Below are 22,992 nucleotides of genomic sequence, written 5' to 3'. Positions count from 1 at the left end.
ATATGGAGAAAAACATATATATATATGGAGTCTTGACTAGTAGTCTCCATTTATCGTAAGATAATGACTTACAGTACTGTAGAAAATACTACTATTGAATTAGTCAAGTGTAATTAATTATTTGACCTATGACTGACAACGTGACACTACTACTTTGAAAATGACTTGAGTAGACAATATGTACTCATCCAATTCTTATTTAAGAGATGCTATAACACAAAAAATCCTGACTGTGTTCAGAAAAATGGAGATCAGTACTTTACTATGGTTTTGGGTAATTGTTTTGGTTGGTTTGGTTTATGGTAATTCAACCTGTTTGGAAGAAGAGAGAATTGCTCTGTTGCATATCAAAGCAGCCTTTAAAAATACTCATTATTCCACTTGGGTGGATAATAAGAAAAGTGACTGCTGTAAATGGGAAGGTGTAAAATGTAGTAACAGTACTACAATGCAAGTAATTGAACTCTCTGTCCATGGGACAGACCCAAAACAGAATACTATATATTTCAATGCGTCTATGTTTCTGCCATTTCAAAGTCTTGTGGTTCTAAACTTGCCTAACAACTACTTAGTAGGTTGGTTTGAAAATGAAGGTATGGATTTTCTTGTATTTTGAGAATACTAGTGGAATAGTTGTTTTTGGAGGAAAACTTTGGCGTAATTGGTAAAGTTGGTACCATGTGATCTTCTGGTCACAGGTTCAAGTTATGTAAACAGCCTCTTGCAGAAAGTAGAGGAAGGCTGCATATAATAGACCCTTGTGGTTCGGCCCTTTCCTAGACCCCGCGCATAGTGGGAGCTTAGTGCACCGGGCTGCCATGTGACCAGGAGGTCACGGGTTTAAGCTATGGAAACAGCCTCTTGCAGAAATGCAGGATAAGGCTGCGTACAATATACCCTTGTCGTCCGGCTCTTCTCCGGATCCCGCGCATAGCGGTAGCTTAGTGCACCATACTGCTATGTGACCAGGAGGTCCCGGGTTCGAGCTGTGAAAACAGCCTCTTGCAGAAATGCAGGGTAAGACTGCGTACAATAAACCCTTGTGGTCCGGCTCTTCCCCGGACCTCGCACATAGCGGGAGCTTAGTGCACCGGGCTACCATGTGACAAAAAGGTCACAGGTTCGAATTGTGGAAACAGCCTCTTGCGAAAATGTTACATACAATAGACCCCTGCGGTCCGGCCCATCCCGACCCCGCACATAGCAGGAGCTTAGTGCATCGGATTACTTTTTTTTAGTGGAATACTTATTTTAGTCAATCTATTTCAACTTAACTCACATGTTCGAGATTATTTGACAGGTTTTGATAAGTTGTCTGAGTTAAGGAATTTGAAGGTTCTTGATTTAAGTGGTAATAAGTTCAATCTTGGTGTTCTCTCGTCTCTCAGTCAGCTTACATCTCTCAAGTCTTTAATTCTCAGCGGCAATCCTTTGGACAGTGTGCCTACTAAACCTAGTATGTACCTACAGTAATTTCTTTCTCAATTCACAATTCTTGATTACTTTAATTTAAATGCTTGAGTGTTATAGTTTGTTTTCCCGAAAGTTGTTGAATATATCTATAGAAGGGGAGCTATTGCCTAACTCGTAAAGTTGTTTTCATGTGACTACGAGGTCACAGGTTCGAGCCGTGGAAACAACATCTTGCAGAAATGCAGGTTAAGGTTGTGTACAATAGACCCTTATGGTCCGACTCTTCCCCGGACCCCATGCATAGCGAGAGCTTAGTACGCCGGTAAAGTTGGCGTAATTGGTAAAGTTGTTGTCATGAACCAGGAGGTCACGGGTTCGAGACGTGTAAGCAGTCTCTTGCAAAAATGCAGAGTAAGGTTGCGTACAATAGACCCTTGTGGTCCGGCCCTTCCCCGGACCTTACGCATAGCGTGAGCTTAGTGCACCGAAAAAGTTAGCGTAACTGGTAAAGTTGTCATGTGACCAGAAGGTCACAGGTTCAAGCCGTGGAAACATTCTCTTGCAGAAATATAGGATAAGATTACGAATACAGACCCTTGTGGTCCGACCCTTCTCTGGACCCCATGCATAGCGTGAAATTAGTGCATCGGGCTGCTTTTTTTTGCTGTTGAATATATCTATAAGTCCATATTATATTAATTGCTGCCTAATTTGCACTAGTAGTATCTTTGTATACTTCTCACAGGCTTTGACAAACTCACAAATTTGAGCAACTTGGAAGTCCTTGACTTAGGATATACTCTCAGAAATCACAACGATCTGCAATCAATCTTAAGTGAGTTTCTCGATTTACATCCGAAATATTATACAGTGAAATCTCTCTATAACAATCTCGTTTATTCTGATATTTTTTGGTTGTTACAGTGAAGTACTGTTATATATAGAGGACATATACTATAATATAACATAATAATTGATTTCGAGAAACATTTGATTTTTCTGGCAAATGATTGTTATATAGAGATGTTGTTATAGAAATATGTTTTGTGGTATGTGAAGTACAAATGGAGTTGTTAATGTATAGTGACATCGTTCTTCATTTAAGCAGATTTAAATGATTTCACCAGATTGAAGTATCTGGATATATCCGGGAATCATTTACATACTTTTGGATCATTTGATTACGGTATGTTGGTTTCAAGTTTTCTCTACATTAGCTTAATTAGTCTGATTTCATTTCTTTGATTTATATTCGTCGATTGCTCTTCTGCAGACTGGTGCCATTTTAAAAACCTCCAAGAGCTCAGAGTTGGTAGTAATAACTTTGATGGAATGCTTCCCTCTTGTCTTGCAAACTTAACCTTTCTTCAAAGTGTCGATATCTCTAACAATCGGTTCACTGGAAATATTGCGTCTTCTCCACTTTCTAAACTCACATCTCTCGTATCTCTAAACGTTTTGAATAACAACTTAGAAGTCCCGGTTTCCTTTGAGGCCTTTGCTAATCATTCTAGCCTTATAGAGGTATATACTGATGGAAATATCGGTGTTCCAGAAACTGAAAGTCGTGCTTGGGTTCCAACGTTCCAACTGAAAATCTTTTCCATGTCGAATTGTACTCACCTTCAAACGCTGCCTAGATTTCTTCACTACCAAAATCAGTTGACGTTCCTTGATTTTTCATTGAACCATTTAAGAGGAAGTTTCCCGAATTGGCTTTTCCAAAATAACACACAACTTACAGGATTGTCTCTGGGTGGTAATGCTTTCATTGGATCCTTCAACCTGCCTTTACATGCCCATCCTAGTGTCAAGTACATCGGTATATCAGAGAATCGATTAAGTGGGCAACTTCAAGCAAATATAAGTTCAGTGATTCCAAATCTCGTACTTTTGAAAATGAGTGGAAATTATCTCGAGGGACAAATACCTGCTAGCGTTTGGCAAATGAAACGTCTTGAAGCACTAGATTTGGCAAACAACCACTTTTCAGGAGAATTACCAACCGAAGTTGTCATTCCACAGTCAATGCAATATTTGCATTTGAATGGAAACAACTTCACAGGCGAAATTCCGAAGTCACTTTCTTCCACTAATTTGGCAGTGCTCGAACTCAGCAACAATAGTTTGTCTGGCATGATTCCGCAGTGGATGGGTCAGATGTCAGGATTAGTCCTACTTGCCATGTCTCATAATCATCTTCGAGGTCCCATTCCCATAGAATTGTGCAATCTTGATCGTCTTAGGTTCTTAGACTTGTCGGAGAACCAGTTCTCCGGATTGGTTCCATCTTGTTTCAGCCACTTGGAACACCTTTTTCTCAACAAGAATCACCTGAGTGGAAACCTTACCCATGGATCGACGAACAACTCAGCTTTGCTCACTCTAGATCTCAGTGATAATAATATTGTAGGAACCATTCCACAATGGATTGGCAACCTTCCTGCACTCAACATTCTTCTTCTTAAAAACAACAAATTTGAAGGTGAAATTCCAAACCACCTATGTCATCTACAAAGATTGAGAATGCTCGACTTGTCTCATAATCATCTCACAGAATCAATTCCTAGCTGCTTGAGTAACATAAGTCAAGAGGTGACTTCTCAACAAATGTTTCGCTTACCAGCACTGAAAAGTTTTGCCTTTCAAAGTGTAGCATTTACGAGTGTATACACTATGTTTGACGCGGTAAGAATGAAGGTAGAGTTTACAACAAAGAGCTCTTCCTTTAATTATGAAGGCGGCCCCCTACTTTACATGTCTGGAATTGATCTTTCTTCAAATCACTTAAGCGGTGAAGTTCCTATTGAGCTTGGCAACTTAAGTGAGATACAAGTACTAAACTTTTCGCATAACAATCTCATTGGATCAATTCCAAAGACATTCTCCAATTTGCACGAAATTGGATGCATAGATCTCTCCTACAACAAGTTGAGTGGAAGAATTCCTGATGAGTTACTAGAGCTACATTCGTTGGCAGTCTTCAGCGTAGCACACAACAATTTATCAGGTGCTGTACCCGAGCTTAAAGGTCAGTTCAGTACATTTGACGAAAGCAGCTATGAGGGCAATCCTTTTCTTTGCGGACCACCATTGCATATCAATTGCACCAATGCTCAATTGGAACATCCGATTCAATCAAACGATGGAAACGAAGAAGAAGGAGAAGATGGATTCATAGATATGGAGATATTCTACATAAGCTTTTCAGTGGCTTTTCCAGTTTTTTTCATTGGGGTCATCACAACTCTTTGTGTAAATAGCAGTTGGCGAAATCAATGGTTTCACTTTGTAGAGAACCTTGTATTCTCATGCTACTATTTTCTGGTAGACAGAGTTACTGATATCTGTAGTAAGGTAACATCTTGACTATTATGTATATCCAAGAAATTGCAAAAATAAATATACTTGGGGAGTGAGTCTTTTGAACAAACTTACAGCACTTTTTTTTTGTTCAAAGAACCGGAAATCGCATTGGATTCCAATTAAATAATGAGTTTTTTTATTTTTTTTTTTAAAAAAACAGTTCTGAGATTCTACCATGAATACAGGAATAATTACTTCCTCAATGTTATTCCAGGCTAATACATTTGCTCTGTAGTCAATTAATAGAATATTAATGAGGTTCCGCTGTGGTCTACCACAAATGATTCAGACACTAAAGCTTGGTTTGCTCGTGGGTCCATAATCTACCATATTATGCTAGAACTTTTCGTGTTTCAGCTAAGATAATGTTTATTTTTCAATGACTTTGCAAATGCTGGCTATTTTTCGATTACCAATCCGAAAACTGGCTAGCCCATGCTATTTTCACTTTGTTCGCACATCAGCCATAAATATGCAACCTAGTTGCTTGGAGGAACCATTTGCATATCTGCAGATAAAAACAATATGGAGCTATGGTTGGAACAGTAAAATTTCAAACAACTACTAGTCCACTATCAACATAAAAATTCAAACAACTAGTCTCCGAAATACACAGTAATCAACAATCTTATTCACAAACCAATGCTGTCCTGAAATATCAACTTCACAAGAAATAGTCAAATTTATGAACATAAGAGATGTCGTTACATCATTACAACAACAGTACCTAGACCCATCATTGTTTACATTGATTTTCAAAATGAATCTATCGACAATTTAATGCGTTCAAACAAGACAGTAAAGTCTCTATAAGGGACGAATCAGTCGTTCATTAGGCTGATATTCCTTTTGTCCAAGTGGAAGTTAAACTTGCTGATGCAGCTAAACAGGGCGTCGTAGTAAAAGTTGAACATGCAACTTCATTTTGGTACGATTTTGAGGAGCTCAATATCAAACAGGAGAGTCTTATCAATTAATCCTTGGTTCCTCAGCACAAAATCTAAAGCTCTTTGTCCCTGTAAAATATAAAAAATGGAACTTTTTAAGAGAAAACGGATGTGTGCCATAGAACACAGCTTTATAAGGAATTGAGATTTTACCGAAAATGTCGTTGGTCTTGGACCTTTCTTGTTGTAGTCATTATCAGGGTATCCCAGCTCCGGAGGAACTATGATCCTGCACTATTGCGAGGAGAAAATGAAACAGAGAATACATGATATAGTCCTCACTAGTCATTGCAAAGATAGTAATAAAGAAGCTATGTAGTAGAAGTGACAGTGAGATGCAACATTGTTGTCAGGTGCTGTTCCTAGGAACAAGTGGATAAAATATAGCTAATTTTTGAAAACCCCTAAATACAGAGGCGGATACAGAATTTAAATGTAATGAATTCAACTTTTAGGATTTTCGGTATTTAACTCATTATACTATTAAAATTTATGGGTTTAATAGGTTTTTACATATATATCTATACTCTGTGTGGAAAGTTATGGGTTCATATGAACCCGTAGCTATAAGGCTACATCCGCCCCTACCTAAATAAGGTCTCAGTTGACTACGAACAAATGCAGCATGTAAAAAAGAATCAATTCAACCAAAATAGTATTTTAATAAAGAACATAGGCATTTTGGGCGGCCGACTACAACCACACTGACCATATAAATAGGAGATCAGTATAACCTGTGAAGACTCAACTACCATTCTCTGAGGCACTGCTGCTCATCAGGTAACTGTATTCAAGTCGAGCCCTTATTAATGAGAATACAGAATCATTTAAGTCAGACCAGTTATGTCTAATCCCACCAGTCATATCCTAGATTGAAGTGGCGAGAGGTGGATTTTCTCTTTTGCATTCGACACTCTTGGTCTTATAAGTGCAAAAATTCCAAAATTTAGCAAAACTTGACGTTACAAGAGTCCAATCTTCTATTTAAGGATACAATGATCGTAAACTAAAGGTAAATGGATCTGTTCTCAGTAAAATACACCTATATTACCTTCTGATACCACCAATTGCCATGCCAGTAATAGCTTCCTCGAATGCCGGTATTACCTGAATATATGATAAACAGCAATGCTGTTGGAAACCTTTCTAACAGATTTAAAAAGTGACAAGAAAAAGATCAAGCGTAACCGACAAAGTGTGGTAGAATCAGTATAATTTGTTTATCGTACTGATAATAATGCAATTTCAGAACATGGTTTTTACACCAGAGATATTTTAGGCATATAGCATTACTATTAAATCGCCTTGTCCGGAAAGCATTGGATGTTTGTCGAAGAAACTCACCTCTTGGGATCCTACTCTGAATTTGAAGAAGTCCTTATCATCTCCCTGCAGCATAATGAAACATGACGAACATTGTACCATAAAATACAGCAAATAATGTTCCTAAGACTGTGCAAGAACCCCATATTTAACTAAATTCAATCCAGATTAGTACCTCAAAAGAACCACCTTTTGTCTTGTTACGAGCTTCAAATATGCGACCATAATAACCTATCGTGTAACCATCCCAGTCAACCTAAATTCAGTTGTTAAAGATACATAAATTAAAGCATCCAATGGATAAAAATGATGGTTGACCAAAAAAGAAACGAAAATTTAACTCCAAACAATACTTAGATTAATGTCAGCTTGGAACTGCAGTTCTCTAAATTGCTTCTATAAAGGTAAATCCAAGTCACTTGATTAATAAACCTTATCTTTTCTCTGCAAAATTTCTCCCTAAAAACTGGCTACTAAACAACTAATTTGGCGCGAAAGATAAATTAGAGTGAGCCATCACAGGCTTACCACCACTGTCTCTCCAATCTTTGGTGTGGGCCCACTTCCAACTCTCAAATCCTGCATGTTTTGTCAGACTCAGTCAAAATCCAGTGCAACCTATACATGAAAAAACAAGACTGAGCTCGTTTATGAATACTATCATATTGGTAACCTTATATTGGAGACCTGATTGAGTTTCATTATAGTCCGGATACCGCATTTTTGTCTTTCCGTAGTCCTTTCCTCTCAATGCAGGCACTGTATGTTCAAAAAAAATCGATGAATTACAGTCGTATCCTCTCAATGTAGGCATTTTATATTATGAAACAAATCAAAAAAATGTTAATGTCCCCCCTAAATTTAGAGCTAAAATGTCCCAGCTCTTCCTTAAGAACAACCATAGAAGGTCAAGCTACTGGCTGAATAATTACAAGCTAAGCACTACAATCGGTATAATGGCAACCTCAAAATGACTAGCACTCTATGTCTACAGTACAAAACCATATCAAGTTAGTAATAGCCAATCTACTAGACAAATAATTTGTGAAGTGAAGAGAAAAAAAAAAGGAAAAACTACAACATATCTAGAGCATCTTAAATCAGGAGTTGTTGTAAATATCGGCAAAGCCGAGTTTCTTCTCTCCAATTGCCAGATGTACAATTGGAAAAGGAAAGGAAAAAAAACAGAGAAATCTTTCTCAACAGCTCATATTTTACTTCAAATTCATGTGCACTTATTGACGCCATGCAAATACAGATCTAAGATTTAAGCTTGATGTGTTCAACTTTTAAGGTTCTTAGCACTAAACACGATGTACTTTTAAATTATGGGGTTTAGAATTTAATATTTGTTGAAATTTTAGTGTGTTTTCACATATGCATCTATAACTTAAAAAAAAAAAAGGGCAGCCCAGTGCACTAAGCATCCTCTATGTGCGGGGTCCGGGAAGAGCTGGACTATAAGGGTCTATTGTACGTAACCTTAACCTGCATTTCTGCAAGAGGTTGTTTCCCGGTTTGAACCCGTGACCTCCTAATCACATGGCAGCAATTTTACCGGTTACGCAAGGCTCCCGTTCGCATATGCATCTATACTAAGTTTCAAAAATATTTGCTCAGTTGAACCCATTAAAATAGGCGCCATCTGCCTCTGAGTCGCCACGTCCCATGGCCAAAATAAGGACAAATTATTTAATATTAATATGAAATCATCCCAAATAGAGAGGAATGGATTCAGAGGATTCATATAATCAAACTCAACCAGCTTGGTATTGAGTCACAGTAGATTGAAGGATTGAATACTGACGACACGCTCCCCCGCCAATAGATTAAAAAGGCTTGGGGGTAGGTCCATAGAAACTTTATTGACAATATGCAGAGTCCGATACCCCCCATGGGCAAAATGGTTCATCAGAACGAGCATTTTCAATGTGGAGCATATGTGTGTGTGTGTGTGAAAAGGGGTTCAATGCACTAAGCTCCCTCTATAAGTGGGGTCCGGGAAGTGCCGAACCACATTGAGTCTATTTTACTTTATGCTACCTTAGCTTGTATTTCTATAAGAGGTTGTTTCCAAGGCTTGAACCCGTGACCTCCTGGTCACATGGCGACAACTCCTGTTGCGGAAGCCAAATGTATATAGTGTGAATGAGTCACAATTACTATACCAAAATTATGACAGCCACCAAATAATAAATAAGACAATAAGACAACAATAAAAGAACACCAGAATTTACGAGGTTCGGCCAATTTTGCCTACTTCCTCGGACACAACCAATATTTTATTCCACTCCAAAAATACAAGTGAAATAATACTAAAGAAAGAAGATACAAATGCCTTAAGAAGAAGGCAAACGAGAGGTGTTTTGGATCCTAAACATTAGGCCTCCTTTTATAGGGAAAAAATCCCAACCAAATATGTCACCCACCGATGTGGGACTTTTGACATTTTCAACAAATCTCCACCTTGGCAAAATTCCACATCTTCAATTTTCTCTCAATAACAAATTTTGGTTGTGTCTTCATCTTCAATCTTCAGTGTTCAACAATGTTGATCAAATCCAAACAATGTTGAAACTTGACCGCAGTCACCACCTTTGTCAGCATATCAGCAGGATTCTCTGTAGTATGAATTTTCTTCACCGTGACTCCACCTTCTTCTATGATTTCTCGTACGAAATGATACCGAACATCAATGTGCTTCGTCCTTGCATGATAAACTTGGTTCTTCGCTAATTGAATAGCACTTTGACTATCACAAAAAATTGTGATACCTTTTTGTTCAACACCAAGCTCCTTTAGCAATCCTTGAAGCCAAATTGCCTCTTTCACAGCCTCTGTAATAGCCATGTACTCTGCCTCTGTTGTAGACAAAGCAACTGTTGACTGCAAAGTAGACTTCCAACTAACTGGTGCCTTTGCAAAAGTAAACACATAACCAGTAGTTGATCTTCGTTTGTCCAGATCACCCGCAAAATCTGAGTCACAATATCCAACTACAGACTGATTGTCTTCCTGCTCAAAAACTAACCCGACATCTACAGTATTATGAATATACCGTAGAATCCACTTCACAGCTTGCCAATGCTCCTTTCTTGGATTATGCATATATCTGCTAATAACTCCAACAGCTTGTGAAATGTCAGGTCTCGTACAGACCATTGCATACATCAAGCTACCAACAGCATTTGCGTATGGTACCCTTGACATATACTCCTGTTCGGCTTCATCTTTTGGCGATATAGTAGTACTTAGCTTAAAATGGGGAGCAAGTGGAGTACTAACTGGCTTAGTCTTCTCATATATGCCAAAACGTTGTAGTACTCTCTTCAAATATTCCTTTTGAGATAAACAGAGTTTCTTTGAATGTCTATCTCTTATTATCTCCATGCCAAGAATTTTCTTTGCCTCACCCAGATCCTTCATCTCGAACTCCTTCTTCAGTTGAATCTTCAACTTATCAATTTCTTCTGAATTCTTGGAAGCTATCAACATATCATCAACATATAGGAGAAGATATACAAAGGAACCATCTTTAAGCTTGTGCAAATACACACAATGATCGTATTTGCTTCTCTTGTACCCTTGCCGCAACATAAACTCGTCAAATCGCTTGTACCATTGTCTAGAAGATTGTTTCAATCCGTACAATGATTTTTCAAGTTTGCACACCATATTTTCTTTTCCAGCAACTTTGAATCCTTCTGGCTGAGTCATGTAGATTTCCTCCTCCAAGTTTCCATGTAAAAACGCAGTTTTTACATCCATCTGAACTAGTTCCAAATCCAATTGTGCTACCAAAGCCAACATAATTCTAATGGAGGAATGTTTTACAACTGGAGAAAACACTTCATTGTAATCAATTCCCTCCTTTTGAGCATATCCTTTGGCCACCAATCTTGCTTTGTAGCGAACATCTACTTGGTTAGGAAATCCTTCTTTCTTTGCAAATACCCATTTGCACCCAATTGCTTTCTTTCCCTTCGGGAGATTGGCCAATCTCCATGTATGATTCTGATGAAGGGACTGTATTTCATCATTCATGGCAATCCTCCACTTATCTTCTTCTGAACTTTGGACTGCGTCTATATAAGTGGTAGGAACACCATCAGCTACAATTGAAGCGGCACAAGCAACCGTCTCTATAAGACGAACAGGTTTTGTTATTGTCCTTTTTGGCCTGCTAGTTGCAATTGATTCAAGTTGTTATTGAGGTTCCTGAGTTGGAATCTCCCTCTCTACTGGCTCTTCTTCCAGAGGATAATCTTCATTTGTTTCCTCCTCTGCTTCTTGTGTAGGAAAAATAAATTTTCCCTCAAACTCCACCTGCTTAGAAGCACCATCATTTTGTTTGGTATCTTCTGTTACCTTATTTACCATAGCAGGTTCATCAAAGGTAACATCCCTACTGAATATTACTTTCTTTGTCATAGGACACCATAAGCAATATCCTTTGACTCCAGAAGTAATCTCCATAAAAATAGCCTTCTTTGCCTTGGATTTAATTTTGACTCTATCACATGATAATATGCGGTTGACCCAAACACGTGCAAAGAGCCATAATCTACAGCAGGCTTTCCATACCATTTTTCAAATGGTGTCTTGCCGTCAATAGCAGCAGATGGTAGATGATTAATGAGGTGGCATGCATATGTAACTGCCTCAGCCCAAAATTCTTTGCCCAAGCCAGCATTGGACAACATACACCGTACCTTCTCCAGCAAGGTCCGGTTCATACGTTCTGCCACTCCATTCTGTTGTGGTGTATGTCTGACAGTGAAGTGTCGGACGATGCCATCTTTTTCACAGACCTTATTGAAATGATCATTTTTGTATTCACCTCCATTGTCCGTACGAATACACTTGATCCTCCTGCCTATTTGATTCTCCACCATCGTCTTCCATTTGAGAAAAATTTCCAACACTTCATCTTTGCTCTTCATTGTATACACCCACACTCTTCGGGAAAAATCATCAACAAAGGTTACAAAATAGTGCTTCCCACCCAAATGAAGGTGTTTTGGAAGGACCCCAAACATCAGAGTGTACATAATCCAAAATGCCTTTAGTATTATGGACGTTGTACCAAATTTAACCCTTGTCTGTTTTCCTTTGACACAATGCTCGCAAAACTCCAAGTTGCAAGCCTTTACTCATTTTAACAATCCTTGATCTGATAGAGTTTTCAAGTATTTTCCTCCAGCATGTCTTGAGCACATGTGCCATAGCCTGGTTGCTTCTGCCTCTTTTTCGTTACTGGATGTTACTGTCGCTGTCCCAATAGCTGTGCTACCGCGATAACGGTACATGTTATTGTTCTTCCGATTAGCCTTCATTACCGCTAGTGCACCAGAGCATACTCTCATCACTCCATTTTCTGCAATGATTTTGAACCCTTTTGATTCTAGGGCCCCCACAGAGATGAGATTTTTCTTCAAACCTGGTACATATCGAACATCTGTTAATGTTCTGATCATTCCATCATGGTTCCTTAATCGTATTGAACCAATGCCATATGAGGTAAGAGGGCTGTTATCCACTGTGTGGACGACTCCATATTCTCCTTCTTGAAAATCCACGAACCAGTCCCTGTTGGGACACATATGATAGCTACAAGCCGAGTCCATCAACCATATGTCTGATGATATTGATGGCTCTGTTGTAACTAATGAGAAGTCTGAATCATCACTATCAGCTACATTTGAATCCATAATGACCTTTCTATTGTTATGTTTGGCCTTATTCTTCCACTTCGGATAGTCTTTCTTCCAGTGCCTCTTTTCTCGACAAAAGGCACATTCATCTTTGCTGGGTCTAGATCTTGACTTGGATCTTCCCTTCTTTGTCCTCATTTGATTTTGAGGACGACCCCTCACAACCAGTGCTTCTCCTTCTCCGCCCTTCTGTTTTTCTCCCTTTCTTTGTTCATAGCTATACAAAGCCGAACAAACTTCTCTGAGAGAAATTTCGTCATTCTCATGGAGTAGAGTAGTTTCAAGGTGCTCGTACTCATCAGGAAGTGACCCCAACAACATCAAGGCCAAGTCACCATCATCAAAAGTTGCATCCATATTTTGCAAATCTGTGACCAACTTATTGAAACTGGTGATGTGTTCATTCATCGTGGTACCAGAAACATAGGTGAAGCGAAACAGTCTCTTCTTCATGTACAATTTATTTTGACTGTTTTTCTTTAAAAATTTATCCTTCAGTGCTTTCCATAATTTACTTGCAGAAGTTTCCTTTGTGTATGAATATTTCTGCTCTCTAGCAAGGTAGGATCGAATGGTACCGCAAGCAACACGGTTGATAATTCTCCAATCTTCTTCTCCAATAACATTTGGTCTCTTTTCTTCAATAGCAAGATCTAGCCCTTGTTGAAAAAGGATATCTAGAACCTCGCCTTGCCACATCCCAAAATGTCCTGACCCGTAAAAAATTTCTACTGCAAATTTCGCATTTGACACAATTCTTGTCATAAGCGAAGATGTCAATGATGACGTATTGTTGACACTTGATGTAGATTCTTCTTGTTTATTGTCTCCCATCTTTGACACAAATATTATTTAATAGCTGACGACACAAATCAAGATTATTTCCTTTCTGGTGTGGAAGATCAGACTAAGCTGCAACCACAGAGCATACTCAGACAGAACCTTGACTCAGTTACCAAGATAAATCTTTTCTGATGTGGAAGATCAGACTATGCTGCAACCACAGAGCATACTTAGACAGTACCTTGGCTCTGATACCAATTGTTGCGGAAGCCAAATGTATATAGTGTGAATGAGTCACAACTACTACCCCAAAAATTATGACAGTCACCAAATAATAAATAAGACAATAAGACAACAATAAAAGAACACCAGAATTTACGAGGTTCGGCCAATTTTGCCTACTTACTCGGACACAACCAATATTTTATTCCACTCCAAAAATACAAGTGAAATAATACTAAAGAGAGAAGATACAAATACCTTAAGAAGAAGGCAAATGAGAGGTGTTTTGGATCCTAAACATTAGGCCTCCTTTTATAGGGAAAAAATCCCAACCAAATATGTCACCCACCGATGTGGGACTTTTGACATTTTCAACAACTCCTACGTATAATTAGTTCGATCCTAAGAATCTTAAAGGTTAAAGCTATCGAGTTTAAATCTTGCTTCCGCCTCTGATAAATATGAAAAAATAGAAATAAAATAAAATGTAGATATATAGGAGAGGACATTACTGTCAGCAAATTCAGCTGCCTTCCCAGCATTACAAATGGCTGCTGCTAAAAATCCCACTGATGATAACAACACTTCCCTTCGATCGACTACAGCTCTACAATCCGAGATTTCATTACCATCTGAGGCCAATTAAAAAGAATTGAATTAATTAAAATTTTACAATAAAAGAAAGAAAAAGAACAAGAAAACTAAAAATATTACACCAACCAGAGGAACTGGGTAAGTCAACATTTGGCTCCCTAAATGCTGTACATACAATTTGCCGTTGCCCCAACTAATAAAACCAATAAATTAGTAGTACAATTTGAGTAAAAAGAAAAAGAAGAAGAAGAAGAAGAAGAAGAAGAAATTGAAAACTGAGATAGTAGTTAGTAAGTGTTACCGTGGATGAAGAACTAGAAGAAGAAATCTTGCTAAAGATTAATGAATTTGGGAATGATCCCAGAGATGAAAACGACGCCGTCGCCATTTTAGTAAAATCAGCTCAAAACTAGCAGCTGATGCTATCGGATATGGATTGATTGATAGTAGAAGGAGAGAGAAGCTTCGCGGGAAGGAAATAACGGCCTCAGATTTTCTTCTTCTTTTGCCCTTCATTTGACCATCTTACCCTTCTAATGCAAAGAAGCCCCTTTTCAAGGTAAGAATTTTTTTTTAATTGGTGAGTGAAAAATATTTTTCGAAGGAAAAAAAATATTAAATATAGCAAAATTCGAGTGTTTGATGATAATTGTAAGTATTAGATATTTATAAGAATGTATAGGTATTAGTTGGAATAAGTAATATGAAATACTAAGATAAGATAGGTGTAAATGATATGACGTTCGCCCATAAGCGAAAAGTCATTTTTCCTCCTTTGATGCAAAATATTTTTCTTGAAAAATAAATTTGTTATACCAAATATCAAAAAGGTTATATTTGATGGACTCTCGGCTCAAAAGAGTATTTTGAAAATAGGTATGAAAATACCAGAATAAAAACTAAGATGAAAATACTATAAAACTTTCATCATACCGAATACATAAAAAAATCATGGTTTTGTTTCTAATCCCTATACCCTCTCACTTGTGAATGCTCTAGTGATACAAACCATTACCATTTAAATAGTTGTAGCTGGATTAACAAGAATATGTGTTAATATGTGCTTGACCAATAGAATTAAAAGACTAACCTAAGAAATCCATATTTGCGAAAGTTTTTCTTTAATCTGATAAGAAATTTGGACGTCCGTGCAGTGACAAGAATGAGATTCACAAAAGTAAACTAAAACCATTAATTTCCCTTGAAAGAAAAATTATGCAGCGCAGTCAAACTTCTTTATACCGGTGGAAATTTTTTGGTTGCTATAGTGAAGTGTTGTATTAAGGACATATAATATAACATAATGAAAATCAATTTCGAAAAAATTTAATTTTTATAGTGAATGACTATTATATAACGATATTGTTATAGAGAGGTCTGACTGTATTAGAGCTCGTTTGGACATACAAAAAATTTCCTCTTTTGAATTTTTTTTGAAAACAATATTTGGTTATCAAAATCTTATCACTTTTTCCAATTTCACTTGAAAATGGGAATTTGTTAGTTTTTAGTTTTACAAATTTACCCCATATTTTTAAATTTTGAATAGGATAATCAAATTGGGATGGTTTTGTTATTTTTTACAAGTTGTGGGGTATAAATCATGTTTCATGGTTTTGAAAAAAAGAAATTTTAATATGTTGCAAAAATTATAATCAAACACAACTTCATCTTCAATTCAAATTTTAGTGAAATTTCAAATTTGAAAATTTTTTTGGAATTCCTGTCCAAACGCCTACTTAGAGTGAAATGAATCCAAATAAAACAAAATAAAAATAGAAAATTTATATAGTCAACCCCAATTCGACTATGATACCCATTTTGTATTCTCATATCCTTGCAACTGGAGCAATCAACCAAGAATGCTGACAAGTGACAACCACCACAAAATCCAAAATCAATATCAAATTCCTTATCACGAAATAGTATTACCACCAAACATTTTTAGATTATACATTACAAAATCCAGCAAACTCAGTCAACTGGACTTAACATTTATTCAGTCCCTAGCAATAAAACTTGTTTTACAGACTCACTAACTTGAGGGTGTTTGCCTTCTCCTGCAGACTGTCGAGCAAGCTATCGAAACTCTTCTTGAAAGAGTCCACACCCTCCAATTCAAGTTGAGACCCAACAAAGCTCCAGTCAATCCCCAACTTCTCAAGGGCACTGTAAATACCCTCGGCTTCAGATACGTTTGAATCAATCGTCCTTGCAACAGAACCGTGATCGATAAATGCTTGAAGAGCTTGATCGGGCATCGTTGAAACCTAACAGACATTTAATTAGAGGTCAACCATCAGGCAAACACAAGGTAATATGGATTATTCGCATGGCATTTTCGGAGGCCATCTCTTAAATTTGTGTCCCCATTAGCCCAGTGGGTTCAATTTGCCTTTTAAAAGTAATTGCATTCATTATTCCTCTTGCAGATAAATATAGCCCATTGGGCTAAAGACATAATTAAAATAGTTGCCTCAAAAAAGGCCATTTGTGCAAATGCATCGAGTAATATTTCATTAGAGGTCACTCCAAGAAAAGTGATTTGATGAATTATTCTTTTTGCAGAGAAATATAGCCCACTAGGCTAACAGGAGAGAACTTACATAGTGGCCTCAAAAACACCATTCAAGAAAGTGATTTGACGTCAACGCTACAGCGCCACAATCACCACAAATAAGAAGGCAATAAGATGACTCACCGTGTCTGGTCCAATGAGAGGATCCACATATAAAGTGTCAGGATATGCTGGGTTCTTAACGCTAGTTGATGCCCACAATAGCCTCTGTTTCTTGGCACCTTTCTTTACCAAAGCTTCCCATCTAGGACCAGAAAATTTCTTCTGGTAAAGCTTATAAGCAAGAGCTGCCTGCGCATTTGCAGCCTGTAATGGAAGTAAGACAACATGAGGTTATCTGTCACTTGTATTTCTCTAACATCCCAAAAAGAATAGACAAATTCATAGCTGTATTAGCTACCTTCCCGCGAAGATCAAGAGCCTCTGGAGTTCCAATTTTCTCAAGCATCTTGTCGACAAGTGTGTCTACTCGACTGACGAAAAATGAAGCAACACTTGTGACTCTGGAGAGATCACTTAGCCCAGAAGCCTCAAGGCCATCGAGGTAAGCATCAATGACTGCTTCATATCTTGCAAGAGAGAAGATGAGCTGTGCATAGACATAGGAGCTACTTCAGTATTCAGAAGCCACTAAAGTACAAACAGGAAATGGAAGAAAATCACATGAAACATCATACTATTTTAAGCAGTTTCTTAAATAAACAAACATGGACCTTAAGTAGTAATGGATTTTTGTGTTTTTTTTTTATTGTTCAGTAGTAATAAATCCTTATTTAATTAAATAATTCCCTTCATCACTTACTAATCCAGTGCCATACAATTATCTCTCTTATAAGCAAGAGAAGACAAGCAATCTTTAATCTCATGCATGAAACGTCAAGTTGTCAAAAAGGCAACAAGGAATCAACTCACCGTGACATTAACACTTATTCCAAGTGAAATGACTTCCTTGATGGAAGGAATGCATGGAGCAGTAGCTGGAATTTTTATATACACATTGGACCGCTCAACCTTCTTATGAAGCCACTTTGCTGCGTCTACAGTGCCCTCTGTATCCTCAGCAAGTCTAGGTGAGACTTCAACGGAAACGTACCCATCGCCACCATCTGTTTTATCGTAGATTGACTCAAAGAGTTTGCATGCATCTTGGATGTCCTTTACCACAAGTTCCCAGTATACGCTCTCTATATCTTTTCCAGCTTGAACAAGTTCCCTAAAAATAGCAGCGAATGAAGATACGCAGAGTGGAAAACAGGCAAAACGAATAGTCACAGGTGAAGAAATCATATATTCATTTCCTGTAATATGTTGTTGAAAGGACCCTTTAAAAAGAAAAAGGTAAACAACATCTTATATTACCGCAAGTCCATCAAACACTATTACAATGTGATAAACACTGAAAATGGCATTGATATAAAGCTCCAAGGAAGAGTCAGAGGGTGTAATACACATAACAAACCCAACCTTTAAATGGGTATTTGATCAAACAACATTCATTTGGAAAACAAAAATATTTATCTTTACTTTCCCAAGATCCAATGCTCATAACTTTCCTCAAATTGTGCCTCCTCTCCTCCTTTACTCTTCAATTTTGGCATTCACGTTAAATCAAATAAAATGGTTTCTAAACCCCTAGCATTCAACAACAAACTATTGCCAAAAAAGCACAACTGCTAATGAGAAACATTTCAAAATCTACATTACCTAAACTGTTCATTGTATGCATTTGATGTTGATATCGCTTTCTGGAAAATCTGCAATCATCAAACTAACAGTTAGGTAGGTTGATGGAATTGTAGACTAACAACTAGAAACTAAAAAAAGTAGAAATTTTATTCAAATAAGAGAACAGCACAGAAATAACGACAAGGGGTTAATAGTTTACCGCAGGATTGCTGGTTACACCTCTGACACCACTTTCAATCAGTGGAAGCAAATCCGTAACAGGACGGCAGAGATTGTCATACCATGGGCTTTGGCCTTGCCTCTCGTAGAGATCATGGAGAGTTGTTCTCTTCACTGTGCTTCCATTTCCATCAGCTTGAGAGCATTTGACACTGTCAAATAAATTGATGATTAAATATTACCCAATTTGTGCCAGTACAAATGCAAAACATGCGTTAGAAAGACAAAGTAATGCATAACATGTGTTAGAAAGACAAACTAAACTAAGGCAGAAGGGTACACATAAGGATTTGAAATATCTTCTTTTTTTAATATTAAGCGACATTGTAGAAATTTATCAGCACAATTGGCATGCTGTTACGAACAATTGAGTACAACAGAAACAGTTTCCAAAGATTATGTAGAGAGCTAATAAAGTTTCCAAGATTATGTAGAGAGCTAATAATTGGCATGGCCTCTACATGGTAACAATTATGTGCATCTGCAGGGGCAGATTTATAGCCCAAATTATGGGGCACGTGAACTCATGGTCTCTCCGTTAAACTAGGTATTTATGTATGTATTTTGAGAATTGGTCTAATATTATCTGCTGCCCCCATGCACCAAAGAGGCTAAATGGTGGACTTGGTTGAATACTGAGTTATACTCCTTCCGGTTCACAATAAGTGACCAGTTTACTTTTTCATTTTGGTTCAAAATAAGTGTTCAGTTAGGTAATCAAGAAAAAATTCAATTTGTTTTTACTCTTTTACTCTCATGTGCATATACCTAAAATGTTTTCTCACTCCTCACTATAACTATGTGACCAATATTTAATAAGGATAGTTTAGTCATACTAGGTATTTTTGCATAGGATTTAGCATTTTCTTGATGGGCGTGCTAAAAGGAAACTGGTCACTTATTGTGAACCGGAGGGAGTATATCCAAAGGAACAAGAATTGATTCTCTACTTTTTTTTCCTCTTTGCTTTAGTGGTGCACCCATATTCTAGAAATCCTAGATCCGCCTCTCTGCACATTTGTAAAGATTTGAAATATCTGACTATATATTTCTAACTTCAATCTAATTAGAGATTTTTTTTTGATAAGTTTAAATAGGGATACAAAAAGCAAGAGTTTGAAGGGTCATTCATCCAAGCACCACTAGCACCAAAGTTAGAGTTGAATATAATTTTTTTTTTTAAACTGTGTTTTTTTTTTTTAGTGTGTGTGTGTGGAGAAAAATCACTTTTTTGGCATAAACGAGCTGTACGCAATCAAGAATTTAATTTTTTTAGAAATAAAAAACCAACGGACTATTCAATTAACTTTTCTAGTTTCTGCACCCTTGCAGAAAAAATTGATAAATATGCATATCACATGAAAATGAAAAGCAGCAAGCTTTTTACGTCAAAGGCAGTCTAAAAAACATGGGCAAGAAACCATTTTTATAGAAAGAATATAGCCGAGATCAAATCGAAACATAGAAAATAGAAGCATAGTAAATAGAAACAAGTGAATGAATAAAATAAGACAAGTAACAATAACTAAAACTCTGCTATGTGTAATTAAAAAAAAATATGATCCAAATGAAATGATCTAATTTTAATGAATCCTATGAATAAATAGAGAAAAAAAATTACCACAACGAGCCTCTGATCGAAGGGTTGAAAACGAGTGACAATTTAGAAGCAGAAAATCTATGGTCAAAGGAGGTGGTTTTGTTGGTACGAAGATCAAGAAAGGATTTGGGTGCAGATGAAGATCTGGTCGTAAAAGAAGTGGAGGAAGAGTAGTTGAGGGCTGGATTTGAGAGCTTAGAAATAGTAGCCATATTTGAGCTGAGAGAAAAGAGAAAAGGAGAGGGTTTACGAAAATGAGTTGGTGAGTGTTTATAGTTTTGACGATGGACGATATAAACGAAGATGGAATGTGGGTTTAAGGGGAAAGGTTGGTGCGGCTGGTTAGGGGTTGTTTGGTTAGAATATGTGTTTTTATATTTAATTTAATAATAAAAGGATTGTTATATCTTGAATAATAATTGATAAAATTATTCTTATTTTTTTTTTTTTTAAAAAAACTAATAAGGAGTGGATGCATTTTTTTGGATTTTTTTACTTAATATTCAATACCTACTTTAGAGCCCGACTAATCTGTGTTCCACCGAAAACATTTTAGGTGGTAGAGCTAAATGTGACTTTGTTTCAGGATACGAACCCGATATTTATAATTATGGATGAAGAAATACTTACTATTTCACCACAATCTTTGGTGGTAATACATATATACTATTACATACAAACTGACACATAAATATTCGTATAACTTAATACAAATACTGTTAATATTGTCAATCAAATGTTGCATTAGTTATGTTGAGCTAAATTTTTATTATATGGCTAATGAAACACCGCAATAATTATGCAGGTTCTTTTTTTTTTTTCTTTCTAATTCCTCCAACCAAACATTGGAGTTTAGTGGTTATATATTTGTCCATTGTAAATGTTATTTTAATTATATGATTTATTTCCAATGAAACTTTATGTTTGATATTAGAGATTAATAATATAAAACACATAAAATATTTGCCTGATTATTTTTTCTATTCAAATTATAATCTTGTATTTTGTACCATTTCCTCCCAAACATTTTATATCAGGTATGTGACATTTTACGCTGAAATAATATCTCTAATCAAGTAACCAAACGATCCTTAGACTTACCACCAAAGTATGTGGTGCAATGGATGAGACTGTTTTTTTCTTAACCAGAGGTCTTGGATTCGACCTCTGGGTATGGAAAAATTCTTGGTATGGAACGCGTCCCCATGAATGGAGTCATACGCACATGAATCCAGATATAGTCGGACTCCAATGTGGATACCAAACACCGAGCTAGAAACAAAAAAACAATCCCTTAGGCTTTGCGTTTGATAATGTTCAGAAAAATTATATTAATAAAGAAAAGATAAAGGGTTGTTTTCAGATTGGGGTTGGCTTTAGGTGGTAGGTAAAAGCCAAGAAAAGAAGGTGATCTTGGAATTATAATAATCCATTAACTAATACAACTATCACACTGTCTACTGTTTAGGTGTTAGGTGGATTTGGCAATAGGTACAAAATTCTCATTATAAGAATTTAGGAAAAAATAAATTAAGATATGCGGCATAAAGTCACAAAATATTTCTTATTTAATTACATTTGTTAAGAGATAAAGAGAAATGAGAAAAGATAAAACTATTTCAATAGTTAATCTTATGGCTCTTTGTATAAGAGTTTTGCCTATGCCTATCCTAGTGTAATTAAGTTCTTTTTACAAAGATATATGCAGGAATAACATAATTAATACAAGATAATCTAGTTACCTTATTTACAATGATTCTAATCTTATATATTATTTAATATAAAAATAATTTTAGAAGATTTTACACATTTCTATTAAGTTAATTTGAACATGTTCATTTTATTTATAAATGTTCAGCCTTAGCTAGCTTACGCGTACTTCGAATAATACCTTTACTAAGTGGATTATCCTGTTATAAAATTTAAAATTAAATTTACCATTTATTTAGTTGAGGGTATTAGTTAAAATCAGGATAATTTTTATACCATATTAACAAGATTATGTATTACATATAAAAGATGGAATAGATAATCTTAATCTCAGAGTTATAATTTTAGTTATAGTCTCATGATAACCTTGTTTTGAACCAAACGCCCTTAAGTATTTCTTAAAACTGTAAGGCAATTGTCCACTTAATTGTGTGTTTGGGCAACCATTCCTTTGTTGTTACAAGAATAGTAGATAGAACTTGGAAGATAGGGTTGATAGCGTATTAAAACGAGTATAACATTTAAATTCAATTTTAACAATTAAACTCATTTTTTACTTTTAAAACTACTAGTTTTAGGCTACGCGCGTTGCGCGTGTACCCAACTTAATAAATATAGATTTTTTTAAATTATCAAATATTGTGTCAAAAAATTATATTCCGTACTTAAGTTATAAAATAAAAGATAAGAAACTAAGTGAAGAAGGTTAATTCAGTTAAATGCATAGCAATTTATTAATTTGACTCTTAATATTATACTAAAAATGATATTTCTCTTATTTTTTGATTTATTTTGCTACTGATTCTCTTCTTAGGGGCACAATTTACGGATCTTATC

At 36.4% G+C, this 22,992-nt stretch overlaps 3 protein-coding genes across 4 annotated transcripts; 1 reads left to right on the top strand and 2 right to left on the bottom strand.

The window, feature by feature from the left end:
* The first annotated feature begins 231 nt into the window (after window positions 1-231).
* Window positions 232-4,846, top strand: LOC104246585 (cuscuta receptor 1-like). The gene is made up of 5 exons (XM_009802399.2): window positions 232-593; window positions 1,301-1,456; window positions 2,159-2,248; window positions 2,522-2,599; window positions 2,687-4,846. The coding sequence occupies exons 1-5, from the start codon at window positions 245-247 to the stop codon at window positions 4,780-4,782; spliced, it is 2,769 nt and encodes a 922-aa protein (XP_009800701.1). The 5' UTR covers window positions 232-244; the 3' UTR covers window positions 4,783-4,846.
* A 484-nt stretch (window positions 4,847-5,330) lies between these two features.
* Window positions 5,331-14,889, bottom strand: LOC104246584 (peptidyl-prolyl cis-trans isomerase FKBP19, chloroplastic). Of its 2 annotated transcripts, none has more exons than XM_070171557.1 (10): window positions 14,664-14,889; window positions 14,489-14,555; window positions 14,281-14,400; window positions 7,723-7,808; window positions 7,578-7,628; window positions 7,225-7,305; window positions 7,071-7,115; window positions 6,778-6,833; window positions 5,880-5,955; window positions 5,331-5,795 (listed from the first exon to the last, which is right to left on the bottom strand). In XM_070171557.1, exons 1-10 carry the CDS (start codon window positions 14,748-14,750, stop codon window positions 5,700-5,702), a joined length of 765 nt encoding a protein of 254 aa, XP_070027658.1. In that variant the 5' UTR covers window positions 14,751-14,889; the 3' UTR covers window positions 5,331-5,699. The 2 variants fall into 2 exon arrangements, 1 of the variants encoding a protein (XP_070027658.1); XR_011406511.1 differs by having other exon boundaries at window positions 5,627-5,795; window positions 5,880-5,960.
* Window positions 14,890-16,249: 1,360 nt separating this feature from the next.
* On the bottom strand, window positions 16,250-20,815 carry LOC104239067 (uncharacterized). Its single transcript, XM_009793599.2, has 7 exons — window positions 20,467-20,815; window positions 18,826-18,997; window positions 18,645-18,694; window positions 17,853-18,153; window positions 17,341-17,529; window positions 17,064-17,246; window positions 16,250-16,632 (listed from the first exon to the last, which is right to left on the bottom strand). The coding sequence occupies exons 1-7, from the start codon at window positions 20,655-20,657 to the stop codon at window positions 16,387-16,389; spliced, it is 1,332 nt and encodes a 443-aa protein (XP_009791901.1). The 5' UTR covers window positions 20,658-20,815; the 3' UTR covers window positions 16,250-16,386.
* Between the last annotated feature and the right edge of the window lie 2,177 nt (window positions 20,816-22,992).

The sequence above is a fragment of the Nicotiana sylvestris genome, chromosome 4 (genome assembly GCF_000393655.2).
Source record: "Nicotiana sylvestris chromosome 4, ASM39365v2, whole genome shotgun sequence".
Classification (NCBI taxonomy): Eukaryota; Viridiplantae; Streptophyta; class Magnoliopsida; order Solanales; family Solanaceae; genus Nicotiana; species Nicotiana sylvestris.
Note: the sequence above shows the minus strand (reverse complement) of the source record. Positions and strands in the feature narration are given on the sequence as shown.